General features: G+C 39.6%; 1 protein-coding gene across 1 annotated transcript; it reads right to left on the bottom strand.

Annotated features, from left to right (window-relative positions):
• Positions 1 to 1,614: 1,614 nt before the first annotated feature.
• LOC117702417 (olfactory receptor 2B11-like) lies at positions 1,615 to 8,561 on the bottom strand. Its single transcript, XM_034493588.2, has 2 exons — positions 8,318 to 8,561; positions 1,615 to 4,975 (listed from the first exon to the last, which is right to left on the bottom strand). The coding sequence occupies exon 2, from the start codon at positions 4,951 to 4,953 to the stop codon at positions 4,009 to 4,011; it is 945 nt and encodes a 314-aa protein (XP_034349479.1). The 5' UTR covers positions 4,954 to 4,975; positions 8,318 to 8,561; the 3' UTR covers positions 1,615 to 4,008.
• Between the last annotated feature and the right edge of the window lie 7,586 nt (positions 8,562 to 16,147).

Genomic DNA, 16,147 nt, shown 5'->3' with positions numbered 1-16,147 from the left:
CTTGGGATACTCGATTGTCAATAGAATTAAAGACAAATATTGTCTGTCATCCCTGGAGAATACATAACCATGTTCTCAGGTGACCTTGGTCTATGTCTGGTGTGAGACAATTCATCACTTCAAGTTGTGTAGTTTACGAGTGGATTATCAGTATCTGAATATAGTCTTTTTCCTTCAGTCAAGTGACGTCTTTGATATGAAGATCATTTTCTTATTTTCCCTCTTTGATGGATGAATTCATTTAGCTATACTTATCCTTTGAGGAAGACCCTGTAACTAATTATAAATTTTTAATTATCATAGTTAAAAGTCTTTTAAACTATGTGTTTTTCTTTAACACAGATGGCTAATATAGTTCATGTTTAAATGTTTTTGTACAGGATGTCAAGTACTTATTTTACGAGGAGATCATGATGCTATTCACAATGTAGAAGTCTTAACAGAAAGCCAAAGCTTTAACTAATTCTGACAATCTTAATTGTTTTCTAATAGGCCAAACTTTATGAACAGATTTAAATATTTGCCCATTGAAATTAATTACACATCCAATATGTGATCTAATAGCATGTCCCAAATAGGAGTAATTCTCTAAACAGAATTTTTCTATGGTTAAGGCAATAATTGACTAACCAACAAACAGAAGCTTCGTCCAATGGAAAAACATATAAAATATATAAACATAAAATCTAATAAAATTTCCCATTTAGTAAAAAGATAAAACGAGCTCTTGGCTTTTTTGTAAATCATGTTTCCACACGTACACCCCATCCCAGGTAAACATTACTAAGAATAGGTCTACCATTAAGAAAACCATTGCTGTTGGGCAGTAGTGGCATCCACTTTTAGTCTCAGCAACTTAGGAGGCAGAGGCAGGTGGATTTCTGAGTTCAAGGCCAGACTGGTCCACAGAGTGAGTTTCAGGACAGCTAGGGCTACACAGAAAAACCCTGTCTCAAGAAAAACAAAACAAGTAACTATATTATGGACATTTATAATTAGCTTGATTTTGTTATTTCACAATGTGTGCACCTATCACAATATCACTCTACATACATTCACTAGCATTGTGTCTGGAACCATTTAAAATAGTGCCTCCCCTGCTGTTTGTTACATGTGGATATCACCTATCATAGTAGATATTGTTCTGTTTTGTTTCTTCATTTGTTTTGTTGGAATTGTTACTGTTGGGGGTGGGGATGGGGGATTGTGGAGACAAGGCTGGCCTTGAACTTTTGAGTTTCCTGTGTCTACCTCCCAAGTGTTAGGATTCCATGTGTGAACCACCAAACCTGGCATGATAGTGAAAGACAATATTTTGCTTTAAAATTCATGTTTTAGGTTAGAATAGATAGTGGGTTTCATTATGTCATATGTTCTGTGGGGCGAACAAAGAATTGTACATCCTGGAAAGCAATTGTACACCCAAAGAAAGCAAACATGACTGGAAAGTGAAGTAACAGAAGAAGATGCAAGGGACACAAGAGGCAAAGGCCATGGAGATAGAAGAGCAGGAAGGACAAACTTTATTCAGATGGACAAACAGCTGTCATCAAGAGGATGGGAGGGTCCCCAGAGGTGGGACTTTCCATAGGTCCCCTGGACCCTCCTGCCTTTCTCCCTCATTAGACACGCTCATTAGCCTTTAGTCATTCACACCTGTTCAAAGATTCTTGAAAAAAGTGGGGAACGGATGGCTAAGGAGCAGCTTCCTCTCTTAAAGAGGCTGGCTCCCTGTTTTCTACACCACCCAAGTTCCCCTGCTGCTTCAGCGTCTCATAGTGTGGTGTTACACTTTGTTCTCATTTGTCCCCTCATCCTGCCCCCCAATGCCCCAGCCTATGAATTTGTTTGTTTATTTCAGTTTGTTCTAACTTTGGGAACTTTTTTTTTTTTCTGACAGTTTCATTTTGTAGCCCTGGAACTTGCTACATAGACCAGGCTGGCCTCAAACTCAGAGAGATCCACCTGCCTCTGCTCCTGAGGCCTGGGCCTCCATACCTAGCATAGGACTTTTTTCACCTTGATATACACATTTATCATTTATGGTCATCAAATTTTTCCCTTATTTTCCATTCATTCAACCAGCATATACATACTCATTTTTAATAACTGTAGTAAAAATATATTTGTAAATAAAAATATAACCTCACAATTTTAACATTTAGCTCATTACAATTTGTGATACGTAGTACAGACCCAATTTAATTATGGACCACAGTAGCATTTTATGGAATCAGAGGTATTATTTGCTATCACTTCCTTTTGATCTTGATGTCTCCTTTTCTTTATTTGAAAAGTTCTTTCAATGCTTCCATGTAAGAACTCATAAGAGTAATTTTATACTTAAAAAAAACTCACAGCATTTTGACCATTATTTAAAGTTCTACCACAGTACAGTGCTTTTTGAGGTTATTCCTTTTAGCTCTGTTTGTCCAAAGACTTCATGTGCTCTTGGCATTTCATTGTCCAGTAATTTGATACTGAAATTTCCAAAGCATCTTCACCTCAACCTTCAAGTATTTTTTTTATGAAGGTAATCATAGTATGGCCATAAGTAAAAGTTATCTTGACTTGACTTTTTGGGCTTATTAATATTTAAAATTTTCATATAATGTATTTTGATCATAGTTTTTCCCTCAACTATACTCTTTATGTTCTTTCCCTCTCTCAAAACAAGCAAATAAAGGAAAATACACACAAAAAACAAGTAAGACAAAAAAATACTAAAATAAGCCAAAACAAGACGCACACAAAACACATGGAGCCCATTTTGTGTTAGCCAACCACTCCTGGGAATGGGGCCTGCCCTGAAGCATGGTTGCTCTACCTCAGTGTCACTCTGTTGGAGGGAGGGGACTGATTTCCCCACTCCTAGCAAGTATCAATTTCAAATGCCTTCTTGGTTAGAGATGGGATTTTGTGACTTTCCCTTCTCCATGCAGGGGTTTTGTCTGGCTTGAGCTTGTGTTAGCCTGTGTGTGCTATCACGTCTCTGTGAGTCAACATTGTTATATCTAGGGGACACTGTTTCTTTGGAGTCATCTTCCACCTCTGGATCTTGAAATCTTTTAGCCTCCTCTTATGCATAGATCCTCAAGCCTTGCAAGGCAGGGCTTGACAAAGACATTTCATTTAGGGTTGAGTGCTCCAACGTGGTTCCTTCTCTGCATGTTGTTCAGTTGTGGGTCTCTGCATTAATTACCATTTTAACACAAAAAGAAGCTTCTCTGATGAGAGTTGAGCAAATGGGCATAGCTTTGATATGTCATTGGTATCATTTTATTGCTGTTATTATATTATTATTATACTATATTATTACTTAGCAGAATAATATAGTAGCAGGTTTTCCCCTAAGCCTATGATCTATCTAGTCTCAGGTTCTTGATCTCATTAGTAGGGTAAGGTGTGGGTTCCATCTAATTTTTTTAAAAAGTACTTGGTTATTCCCATTAGTGCCACTACTGTACCAGCGTATTTTTGCAGGTGGTTGCTGCTATAGATTGCAGGTTCTGTAGCTTGCTGATATTACTTTTCTTCTCCAGTAGTGTGTCTAGAACCTTTCAACAGTGAAGCTTCTAGTTTGGTGCCAGATCAATTTTTCAATGCTCTATGATATATATGATATATATGATGTCATTACTAACCATCAGAATATGAGAGCCTTACCATCAGGTTGTGGAGGATAACCTTAACAATAACTTTACATAATACTTTACATAATAGCTTTACATAATAGCCTTAACAACAACTTTCAATGTTTGGGTGAGTCTAGGGACCCCTTTGGCCAACAACTCATCAAGATGTAACCCATTCCTGGCACTGGAGGTGTGAGGGTGGTTTTGATGTAAAAAAAATAAGTTGGGTGTGGTGATATACGCCTGTAATCCACTCTAGAAGCCGCAGCATGAGATTACAAATTTTAGGGCAACAATTCCCTACTTCAGACAAAGCAGACTGATGTTTCACAGTATTGTTGGACCTTTCCATTCAGAATAAAGAAATGCTTTTTTATATCCCCTTAGCTGAAATGGCCTTCCTCAGAAGCCTCTTCAAAGCTCCTATGACATCTTTGTTCCTCAGAGTGTAGATGAATGGATTAGCCATGGGAGTGATGACACAGTAAAACAGAGTCAAGACCTTGATGAGGTCTTGGGAGCCATCCTCTGGGGGTTGCATATAGATGTAGATCCCTGGTCCATAAAATAAAGACACCACCAGCAGGTGTGATGAGCAAGTGTTGAAAGCCTTGAGTCTCCCTGCTGCAGAAGGCATTCGAAATACAGTTTGGGCAATGTAACTATAAGATACAAGTATCATGGAGAGGGGACCCATTATCAAGAATGTGGCCACCACTGCTAAAGTAATCTCATTGACTGTGGTATCCCCACAAGACATCTTAATAAGCCCAGGAAGCTCACAGAAGAAGTGGTCCAGCATTCGGTTTCCACACAGGGGCAACTGTATGGTAAGTGTAGACTGCAGCAGTGAGTTGGCCAGGCCAGTGAACCAAGCAGTGCCAGACAGCTGAAGACAGAGCCTGTGGTCCATAATGACAGAGTACCTCAGAGGCTTGCACACGGCCACATAGCGATCTAAGGCCATGATACCAAGAAGGACACATTCAGTACAGCCTAGCCAATGAAACACATAGGCCTGGGCCATGCAGCCTATGTAAGTGATGTTCTTGTTAGGTCCCTGTAAGTTAAACAACATTTGAGGGACAGTTGTAGTGGTAAAACAGAGATCCAAAAATGAAAGGCTGGTAAGGAAGAAATACATGGGACTTTGGAGCTGGGAATCAAGTTGAGAAACCAAAATAATAGCAATGTTTCCTAGCAATGTGAACATGTAGGAGGTCAGGAGGACAAAGAAGAGAGGAAGATCCAGCCATGGGTACTTGGTCAAGCCCATAAGAATGAAATCATCCGGGAAATTTCCATCAATGAGCTTCATTGAAGTTTCAAAGGAGAGAGGCCTGATAAAATCAAGGAAGAAAAGGATGACTTTAAAAATTACAAGTAGGCAGAAATTCTGAAAGTACTAGAAAAAATTACTCCCCCCCCACACACACACAGGGAAAAAGCCGGTATATGCCATCCACAGAAATCACAGCAGTGGTGATAAATACAGTAATTAATAGGTAACATTTCAAACATCTGGAAAATTCTTCCTGGGGACAAAGTTGTTCTATGTAATGCTCGCTTTCCTCTCCTTTCTCTCTTTCGAGAAGAAACTTCTCATTGAGACATCTGAAACACATGAACAAATCAGTATTCAGGCAAAGTGGTACGTCCTTTCTTCACTTCTTTGTGTTAGGAGAACAACTTGTCAGTAGAAAAAAGGGAGGGTCAACTTTTCATATTGATTAAGTATTCCTTTTGTCTGACAATGGTGCCAATGGAGGTGGCAGTATGTTGTTTACCTGGATTCCTCACAGCTAAGGGAGTGTGTAATTTAGGGTTAATCAATCTGATGCTAGACTAGTCCCCAGAGCTTGAACACAGACAATGGCAAGTGCTAGAACATAGACAAGACCAAGTGCAGGGCACAGACATCCCCAAGTGCTAGAACACAGACAGCACAAAATGCTAGAACACAGTTAAGCTCAAATTGTAGTACATAGACAAGACCAAATGGTGGTGTATAAACAAGACCAAACACTAGAACACAAACAACATCAAATGCTATAACGTAGATAAGCTAGGGCAGAGACAAGAACAAACGCTGGGCAGACATAGGGCCATGGGCATTCCCATTTGCTGCTGCCCAGATGCACAGTGGTGCAGTTACTTAGAAGACAGCTCTTCGTATTCTTATAGCACTGAACATAAGCTGTCAGACTCAGCTAGAAACTGAGCCCTTTCCTATTCTCCAAATGTGCTGAAAAGTTATGTCCATATAAAACTTTTACACAAATGTGTATAACTGCTTTACTCATGGCTGCCAATGTTTAGAAATAACTAAAATATCCTTCATTTGGTGAGTGGATTAATAAACCATGGTACATCTAAATAACAGAACATTATTCAGTACTAAAATTTGAGCTTTCAAACCATGAAAAGACACTGGAGAAGCCAATTTGAGAAAGCTATAGCCGGGCGGTGGTGGAGCACGCCTTTAATCCCAGCACTTGGGAGGCAGAGGCAGGCGGATTTCTGAGTTCCAGGACAGACAGGGCTACACAGAGAAACCCTGTCTCGAAAAACCAAAAAAAGAAAAAAAAAAGAAAAGAAAGAAAGCTATATTCTGAAATAATGTCATCCCCCAGTGGGGATAATGTCATCCCCAGTGGGGATGACAGCCAGTGGGGGGGCTGCCCCCACTGGCTGCCAGTGACTAACAGCGTGAAAATCATTGTAACACCAAAGATTTAAGACAGTGAAACTACTCCATGGCTTCTGTGCTCATGCTCTCTGTAATGATGGATAAATGCCAAGGTTAACTTGCCCAAATGAACAGGTTGTACAATGTCAAAGGTTAATTGCAACGTAAATTCTGGATTTGGAGCAATCAATACATCAATGTTGGCTCATTGATTACAACAAATAGTCCTTTGTCATGGAAAAAATACACATGCATGGAGGTGACAGGATTAAGAAAAATCTCTGTACCTTTGCTCAACTCTTTTACTCACCTAAAATGTCTCTAAAATAAATTTTGGAAAAAAAAAAAAACACTTACTTGCCCACTGAGAAGGTTATATGACAAATAAAAGAGGATTCTCCTTGTAACATGTTCAATATGCATAAAAAGCTTAGAGTCAATTAAAAGACAAGCTGGAGGAAACGAATAATACATTTGAAAATTAACATAGACATTCCCTTGTAGGATAGAGATTTAGATACCACATGTTGGGATTAATTCTAAGAAAGTTTAACCAAAGAAATTACATATGAATTTATCATGACAAGAGAGATGTGTTTCCATTTACTGGACAAGTTTGTGGAAGCTGTTTTAATTGTTTTGGTTTTTTGGTTTGGTTTGGTTTGGTTTGGGTTTTTTGTTGTTGTTGTTATATGATCAAAACCTGGTTATGAAGTGACAGGTCTGAATGACACTGCTAGAATCCGTGTGATGTGTGATAGAGGACCATGGGAAGATTGTAGAACATTTTGATGTCAATTAATCATAATGGACAGGTGATGAGGACTGGGCTACCACCACCCGTGGCTCAGTGATTTCCTAAGGAACAGCCTTATTCACAGCCGTGATTGTTCCCCAAAAGATCAGGCAGTGTGAGTTATGAGTGAGAAAGTTGGTTTTATTTTTCCACTGCAAGCTCATGGTATTACATTTTTAAAATCTTGACTATGTGCCTTGAATAAAATGGAAAATAGCAAAGACTAGAAAGTGCCAATACCTATAAATGATGGCCAAAGACTTCAGAAGCACACACCCATGTCTGAAACAATAAAAACACAAAAAAATGTATTTCAGGACAGGAGTAGGATGGCTGGACTGGGTCTTAAGGACACTTACTACAGAGGGCAATGAAGAATGAGAGGAGAGAAGAGATGGGAAACTGGGGATGAGTCGAGGGCAACCTGCACGGGGATAGCATTAACAGGCAAGGCAGTGGTGACAAACAGGAGCAAGGCATGGCTATACGACAGAGGAGTTAGAAACCCAAACTTCAATCCAAGATGCTAGGAGGCTGGCAATGGAATGGACAGAAAGAGAAGGGCATTGATGTGAACATTGCGTAGGATACACAGCTTAAATCACAAATATCTTTAGAAGGCAAATATTAAGTTTGGCATACAAGAATCAGCTTGAGTGAGTCTCCAGGGGTCTTTTACCTCTGGGTTAACATAACCAGCCAGTGATTTGAGAAATCATAAAGCACCTGAACCTGTGTTTGGGATAGCTATAATAGTTCAATTACCAAGACCAGGGGCATATGGAGACAAAAAGACAGTGACAAGGGACTGCGTCTAACCAGAGAAGAGTCATTGGAGGAAAGCAGGCATTCACAGATAAAGTAGAGAAAGAGAATGACATCCTGTCTTCCTCAAAAACATCCTCAAGAATTTGGACTTGTCCATTGTTCGCACAATTTGATTCTTGAATTGCTCTTCATTATGTTATGTTTTAAAGAGTCTGTTCAACCACAACCTTCTCTCTCATTCTTTACTGAAGTTGGCTGTTTCTTTGCTAGAGCAAGAATTCAGTTAGCTGAAGTATCTTACTTAGCCTAGCTGATCATGTGTACCCCAGAACATTCATGTATTCCTCCTCTCAAAACCATAAAAAACTAAACAAAACCCAGGGATATTTTAGTCTTGTGTTGGTGGAAAGGGAGATCACCAGCACATACCTCTGTTTGTTGGGATTTATTAAGCAGATGTGATCAGCTATAGAAATATAGTCAGGAGAAATGCTGCTGACAGACCAGAGTCCTCAGGGTCAGGGAGAATTTAAATGGGTCTGATCAGGCTAGGGACCCAAGAAGACCTCTAAAGTTTCGATGTGGCAGGTCATGTGACAAAAAAAAAATTCTCTCCTGGTTCTAAGGTTGACTCAGGAGAAGATAAAACCAGCTTTCACCCAGTGTGCCAGCCCTCCCTGAGAGACTGCCGCTGGTAGACAAGTCTCCCTGGAGCATCCGGTTTATATTTACCACTTTGGCTACAATTAGGGATTGCGTCAGATTTTTCTATCCACTAATCTCATTTGACTACCAAGGGAGAGAAGAATTTGCTTCCCCAATTTTCAGAAATGTATTAATAACAACAATAATAGGACCTGAGAGATAGCTCAACAGAAAAACAAAACAAAACAAAACAAAACAAAACAAAACAAAACAAAACAAAACAAAAACACTTTCTGTTCTCGCAGAGGACCAGTGGTTGATTCCCTGCACTCACATTGGGTAGCTCATAGCTACCTATAACTCTGGGGATGATTTATTCTGCCTCCACTGGTACTCAAATGTGCGTGCATGTGTGCGTGCATGTGTGCATGTGTGTTATAGACATGTAGACATGTATTCCTATGTCTCAGGTAGTTTCAGTATAAGGTTGGTGCATCGCAAATGCAGAACTCATGAATAAGAACTCACACTCTCTCTCTTCTCTCTCTCTCTCTCCCTCTCTCTCTCTCTCACACACACACACACACACACTCACACAATAAAAATAGTAACAATAATAATAATCATTTAGAACACCATAGACACTTTACAGGAAGGTCCCTAGTAGCTTAAGTGGGAACTATTATTATCCTCATCTATAGCCTGAAGCTTGAAGAAATTAAACAATTTGTTAAGATTTATAAGACTTTTCACATTTTTCAATTCAAATACTAAGTGAAGGTTTTGCAAACAGCACAGGTGGACTTTCTTAGGTTGATAGTGTATGGAGTACAGATGCAGATTTTGTTTGTTCAAGCTCACCATAGTCAGGATTTATATTTTTTGTTTTAACTGCCTTAAAAACATTAAGATTCTCTTTTTATTTCTTCCATGAGTTGGTACAATTTCAACCCATCTCTATCACCTGAAAAATCTGGGTTTTTTTAGAGTAAATTGCTCCACAGAACGAGGTAGAAGAAAGGCAGCAACTCTAAAGATGATTAAAGACTCTTGTCCCACCCCTTCTGGAACACCTAGGCTGCCCTGCCAAGGTTATTAGATGGTTCCTTATTGAATTGCTCAGAGCTGTATGTCAAACAGTTCCTTCTTCTTTTTTGTTTTGAGTCTGGCCTTGAACTGACCATGTGGCTGAAGATATCTCTGACTCTGAGCCTTCTGCCTCCAGCTCCCAAGTGCTGGGATTGCAGGAGTATGCCACCATGCCCATTCTATTCTCCACCTCTACTCTTGAATCTGAAGAACTGGAGGATGAGAAGACAATATCCACAGCAGAAACAACATAATAAAGCTTAAGAGATGAAAAAATTGTATGTTCCTACAAGTCCCTCCCTCCCCTCCTTCCATTCTAGTTCGTTTTTGTATTTTAAGTTAGGGTCTCATATAGCCCAGGCTGGCCTCCATCTCAGTATGTAGTAGAGAATCTAGGACTCCAGATTCTCTTCCTTGATCCTCCCAAGTGCTGGAATGACAGCAATGACATGTGTCACCATTCCTGACTTGATCTGTTTCTTCTTCATAGAGAACCTCTTACATAGATATCTGAGGTTTTATTTTATATTTTCTTCCTTCAGGAGTAAGTGGAATTAAACAACACTTTACTAGGCTGGTGCATTCCCTTCATGAGAAGAAATATCAAAATTATTTTAGGACCCTTCAGGCAGGAAAAGCTAAGGTTTGAGACTAGTCTAAGTTACTCAGTTTTGTTTTACCTATGGCTATAAATGTCACCCTTGACTCTAAAGAAATAGAAGACAAATATGACAAGAAGGTCATGGGTTCCAAAATGAGACAGTCTTGGATTTGAAACTGAACTTGGCCACTTAGTATGTTACAGTGAACACTAAACCTGTATCTTTATCCTTAAAATGCAGATTGCAATATTTATTTAAGAGGATTATTGGGTTAATTGATATTCTATATGGAAAAATTTGGGTATATTGAATTCCAGTAAATAACTGCTCCTGTCTATGTGATCATAGGAGAGATGCAACACTTAAGTCACGGCAGAGCGCAGTCAGTGTAGCTCATGAGTTAGTACACAGTGCTGTTTGGTGTAGGTCATGAGTTAGTACACAGTGCTGTTGGTGTAGTTCATGTGTTAGTACACAGTGCTGTTGGTGTAGTTCATGTGTTAGTACACAGTGCTGTTGGTGTAGGTCATGAGTTAGTACATAGTGTTGGTGTAGCTCATGAGTTAGTACACAGTGCTGTTGGTGTAGCTCATGAGTTAGTACACAGTGCTGTTTGGTGTAGGTCATGAGTTAGTACACAGTGCTGTTGGTGTAGTTCATGAGTTAGTACACAGTGCTGTTGGTGTAGTTCATGAGTTAGTACACAGTGCTGTTGGTGTAGGTCATGAGTTAGTACATAGTGCTGTTGGTGTAGGTCATGAGTTAGTACACAGTGCTGTTGGTGTAGGTCATGAGTTAGTACACAGTGCTGTTGGTGTAGGTCATGAGTTAGTACACAGTGCTGTTGGTGTAGTTCATGTGTTAGTACACAGCACTGTTGGTGTAGGTCATGAGTTAGTACACAGTGCTGTCGGTGTAATTTATGTCTCAGTACTAGGTTTTGCTAGTGCAGATGGGCCTCACTTTAAGATCATCGTCCTATTCACGGTGATAACCCAGTGTTTTGCAAAGTCACTTGCCAATGGCACTTAAAAGGCTTACTAAAATTTGCATTTCTAGGCCACTGACCAAATAATATTAGAATTTCTGAGAATGAGTCCCAAAGCAAGTGTATTTTAACTAGTTCCCTAGGCAAGTCAAGTGAGAGTCACCACATTAGAGAATCAGACTGCTTTTACAACTGCAGAACTAAAGTTTGTATTCCATTGGGGTTAATTTCTTTGATCCCTTTGAGGGCCAAAAGCCTTCTCTGGAGACTAAAAGTATATAAACAAATATAAATGACTCGTTAAAATTTAGTTATTCTGGCTAAGAGGTAGTGGCAAATACCTTCAATCCCAGCACTTGGGAGGCAGAAGCAGGCAGATCTCTGAGTAATCTACAAAGAGAGAACTCCAGGATGGTCAGGACTACATACATACACAAACCCTGTCTTGAAAAAACAAAACACATGAAACAAAAAATTGGCAATACCTGGAAAATTATTTGCAAAACAGATAAAACAGAGCTGGATTATCTAGCATCAATAAAATTACATCTGAGTCCAGGAAAAGACTTAAATCCCAGGGACATTTGTTTTTCTCCCTTTCCAAAAAAAGAAAGGACAAAGAAGAAGCCAGGCCACTATGTAACAAAGCATATTCTGGAAAGACCAAAATACCCGCTTATGTGTATGATGGAGCGGCTCAGAGAGCTAAGTACTAGTCAGATCTTGGTATTTGTCTATTGGCTTTAATAAAGATCTAACAGTCAATAGCTGAAGCAGGAAGAGAGAGTAGAATTTCTGGGCAAAGAGAGAGGGTCTCTGGGAGAAGTAGGCAGATGCCAGATGTTTGCCCAGGGGCACTAGAAGAAACCAAGGACTGAGAGAGAGGTAAAGAACTACCCATGTGGCAGGTCATGGGCTAGAACAAGATTGATTTAGATGCACTTGCTGGGAGGTAACCCAAGCTAAAGGCCTAAGCTTTAAAATATGTAAGTCTCTATGTTTTTATTTATATAGCTGGCAGATATGTAAAAGTTCCAAGGTAAGAAAGCCATGCTGAAGGCCTTTAATAAATTTTATAAGGCAATGGGTATGCTTTTCTCATAAAATTATGACATTATATTTATTCAGATTCTGATTAATCAATGTGTTCTTATTCATGAGTTCTGCATCTGTGATGCACCAACCATATACTGAAACTACCTGAGTCACAGGGGAACATGTCTGTAACTTAAGCACTATTAGAAAGCTGAAATAGGAGGAACAGGAGTTCAAGCTCATCCTCAGAGGCATAAGCAAGTTCGAGTCTAGGCTGGACTATGTGAGACCCTAGATTTAAAACAACAACAACAACAACAACAAAAACCCTAAGTATGAGCTGGAGAGCTGGCTTAGTGGGCACAGACTGCTCATCCTGAGGACCTGAGTTCAATTCTCACATCAGGTGGATTATAACTGCCTGTAACCCAGCCCCAGTAGAAATCTCTGGCCTCTGTGGCCACTTGCATTCCTGCATATATACATATTCTGTATATAAAATAATAAAAATACGTATGTTTAAAAACTAACTAAACAAAGATTCAGAAGAAAGTCAGGCAAGATAAATGTATGTCCATAAAGGAAGTGTAATCTGTCACTTAACATTTTAAAAACAGAAGATTAAAAAGAGATTAAGAAAGTCACAGAACAGGGCTGTAAGACAGCAAGCCTGACTGACAACCCCAGTCCCTGGTCTCTACGTATTATCTTCCACACCAACTATGGCACGCCAACTCCTACTCACAAAATAAATCAAATGAAACTGTAACAAAAAGGGGGGGAAAGTCATAGGGACTCTGAAGAATTAGCATAAATAAAAGTAAGCAAAATGTAAAGGTGAAGAATTTGTGCAAAAGAGAAACTTAGAATTGATAGACCTCAGTAAAGAATTAAAAGAGAAAGAAACTAACACATAAGAAATACTCGAATAATTGACCATCAGAGATCAGGCCATTAGGGAAAACAAATTTAAACAAACAAAGAAACAAACAATCAGATTTTCCTGTTTTTTTTTTTTAAAGGAAAAAGAAAACAAGTAAACTCTTTAAGGAAAGAAGCCAAGTAAATACTATTTACCTGTCGTCTATTGTCTGTCAGATATCCACCATCAATTCATCTTCTATGGATCTACCACTATTTATCATTTATCCTCTCTCTATTAATCTCCTGTCCTTCAATATCTGTCTATCCTATATTATTTCATCTGTCTACTCTATCATTATTGATTTATCATCTATCGATTGGTCTATCAATCCATCATCTATTATTTCTCTATCATCACATATATATCGTTGTAGTGGCTATTCTTGGTTGCCAGCTTCACTACATCTGGAATTATCTAAAACCTGAAAGTGGAGAGCAGAATTGTAAAGGGTTTTTGTTTAATTTGAAGTGAGAAGTTCAACTTCTGATCAGAATCTTTGAGGTAGGAAGATACACCTTATCCAGATTTTTTGAGCTGGAAAAGCCCCACCTCTCATCTGAGCCATGCCTTCTGTTGGAAACCTATGTAAAAGACATGAAAGAAGAAAGCTTTTCATCTTTGCCTGCCTGCTCTCACCTCACGAGCAAGTCCATTCTTTAAGTAGCATTGGAGTCTATTTCTTCAGGATTCCTGTGGATAATGAAGACCAGCTGAGAAATCCAGCCTCGTGGACTGAGCAACTACTGTATTATTGGACTGTTATTTTATAGCCAGCCATGTTGGATTAGCTGGACCACAGGCTTAACATCACATATAATATGTATACATATATACATATAATATATATTAGAATACATGTGAATTTTGTTAGCTGTTCCCAAATTCTCTTCTATAAAAATCCTACTGTTTTATATTCTCACTAGCTGTATATAAGAGTGTATATCCCTTTGTGGTAGTGCATGACTGTGACAGAAGGCAGAAGGAAGAGAATCAGGAGTTCAAGTTCAACCTTAGCTACATAGCATGTTTGAGCTCAGCCTAGATGACGTGAGACCCCATCTCAGAAAAACAAAGACAACGAGAAAAAGAGTATATATTTCTTCCAAAGTCTAAAGAATAGACCATATTGTCAAAATCAATTTTTATTCTTGTGATAAGGAATTTGTAATATCTTTAACTTACAATGTCTTTATCAGGGTGCAGCTTCCTTGTAAGGGGAGGAGGTGCCTACTGATCCTTATGAATCTGTGGTAAGCTGTGTATGCAATAGAAAAATCATCAGCTGCTTTCAAGTTTCCCCTGCTCCTTGTAACTTCTCACTATATGCCTGTTCCAATAAGAAACGCATTGTTTACAAAATCGGATATTAGTGCAATCACTATGTTGGTCTGTCATGGCTTCCTCCTAGGGTGGATACATGTGTGTGTTGTGTCTGTCAAACAAAAATTGACATGGTAATCTGGATCCAGCAGAACCAGAGATGAATCAGGGAGGAGTAATTGCATGGTTATAGTTATTGGTACCAAGGTTTGCAACTAAGGATGGAGCATCTATGCAGGGGATGCGAGTGCATATCCTGGAATGGTTATCTTTCCTTATTTGGTATGGGATACTGTGAGTTCTTGCTATGTTAGTGGTTGCATGGACCCCTATAGTAGCTGCTGAAGCATGTAACCAAAAATGAGTTCCCTACCCAGAAGGAAGGTCTGAGTGGGGATTCTGTAGTGAGAAATCCCAGTGAGGCTATCTTCCTCTATCTGGTACAGGGTGGTGTGCCTTTTTAATGTGTAGGTCCAATGAGTGAGTACAGAGATGCCCTTTAAAGCATTCAAAGTTTTCAATGAAGATTGCAGTCTATTGAGTAAGATGTAAAGAACTAGAGCGCTGAGCTGAGCATGGCGGCACTGTGACCTTAATTCCATCAGTTGGTACATAGACAGACAAAGTTCAAGGTAGCCTAGTCTATAAAGCGAGTTCCAGGCTAGTCAGGGTTACACAGAAGTGTGGCCACTGTTATATGTAGCCAAAGGGTGGGTGATTGTTCCCCATTGCCCTTAGACTAGACTAAGCAGCTACAGCCAACCTCATCAAGTTTATCAAAGGTAAAGAAAATGCACAGAGGCCCCATAAAAGTACCTCAGGTATTCATCCCATGTGCAGTCACCAAAAATAGACCATGATGTGGATGATAGGAAGTGCATGCTGACAGCAGCCTGATAAGGCTGTCTCCTTAGAGGTCCCCCAGAGTCTGACATACCCAGAGGCAGATACCCACAGCTAACCATTGATCTGATCAAGGGTTCACAATGGAGAAGTTGGAGAGAAAACTGAAGGAGCTGAAAGGGTTGGTGGCCCCATGAGGAGAGCACCAATACCAACCAACCAGAGCCCCCCAGAGTCTAACCCACCAGCCTAAGAGCATATAGGGAGGGATCCATGACTCCAGCTGTATATGTAGGGGAGGATGGCTTTGTTGGGCATAGGTGGGAGAGGAGATCTTTGGTCCCATGAAGGCTGAACACTGAGTGGGGAGGAATTCGAGGGTGGGGAGGTGGGAGTGGGGGTAGGTAGGGGCACACCCTCATAGAAGCAGGAGGAGGGGGGATGGGATAAGGGGTTCCTGGGTGGTGGGGGGAATGAGGTTAGGGGATAAAATTTGAAATGTAAATATTATATCCAATAAAAAAGGAAAAAAAAAAGAAAAATTGTTAGAACCAACATGTTTAATAAAATGTCAGCCCTCTTAAAAAAATTATCAACTATGTGCCACAAAATATGTAAAAGTCAGAGGACAACTTTGAAAGTGTGTTTGAAAGAAATAGAAAATTTTGAGACCCCTCACTAATAAAATAGAGCCCAATGACCCCTGCAAAAAAATTATCTTGATACTAAAATTTGTTTTGAGAATTGTATATTGCAGAATACACAGCCTTGGTGTATCTACTCATCAAGCAAGCTGAGCAGACCTGCTCAAA

The sequence above is a fragment of the Arvicanthis niloticus genome, unplaced genomic scaffold (assembly GCF_011762505.2).
Source record: "Arvicanthis niloticus isolate mArvNil1 unplaced genomic scaffold, mArvNil1.pat.X pat_scaffold_787_arrow_ctg1, whole genome shotgun sequence".
Classification (NCBI taxonomy): Eukaryota; Metazoa; Chordata; class Mammalia; order Rodentia; family Muridae; genus Arvicanthis; species Arvicanthis niloticus.
The sequence above is the reverse complement of the archived record's forward strand: the minus strand, read 5'-3'. Positions and strand labels throughout refer to the sequence as shown.

Excerpts from the sequence above, each read along its gene's own strand:
- LOC117702417 (XM_034493588.2), bottom strand. The coding sequence starts at position 4,953 with ATGAAGCTCATTGATGGAAATTTCCCGGATGATTTCATTCTTATGGGC.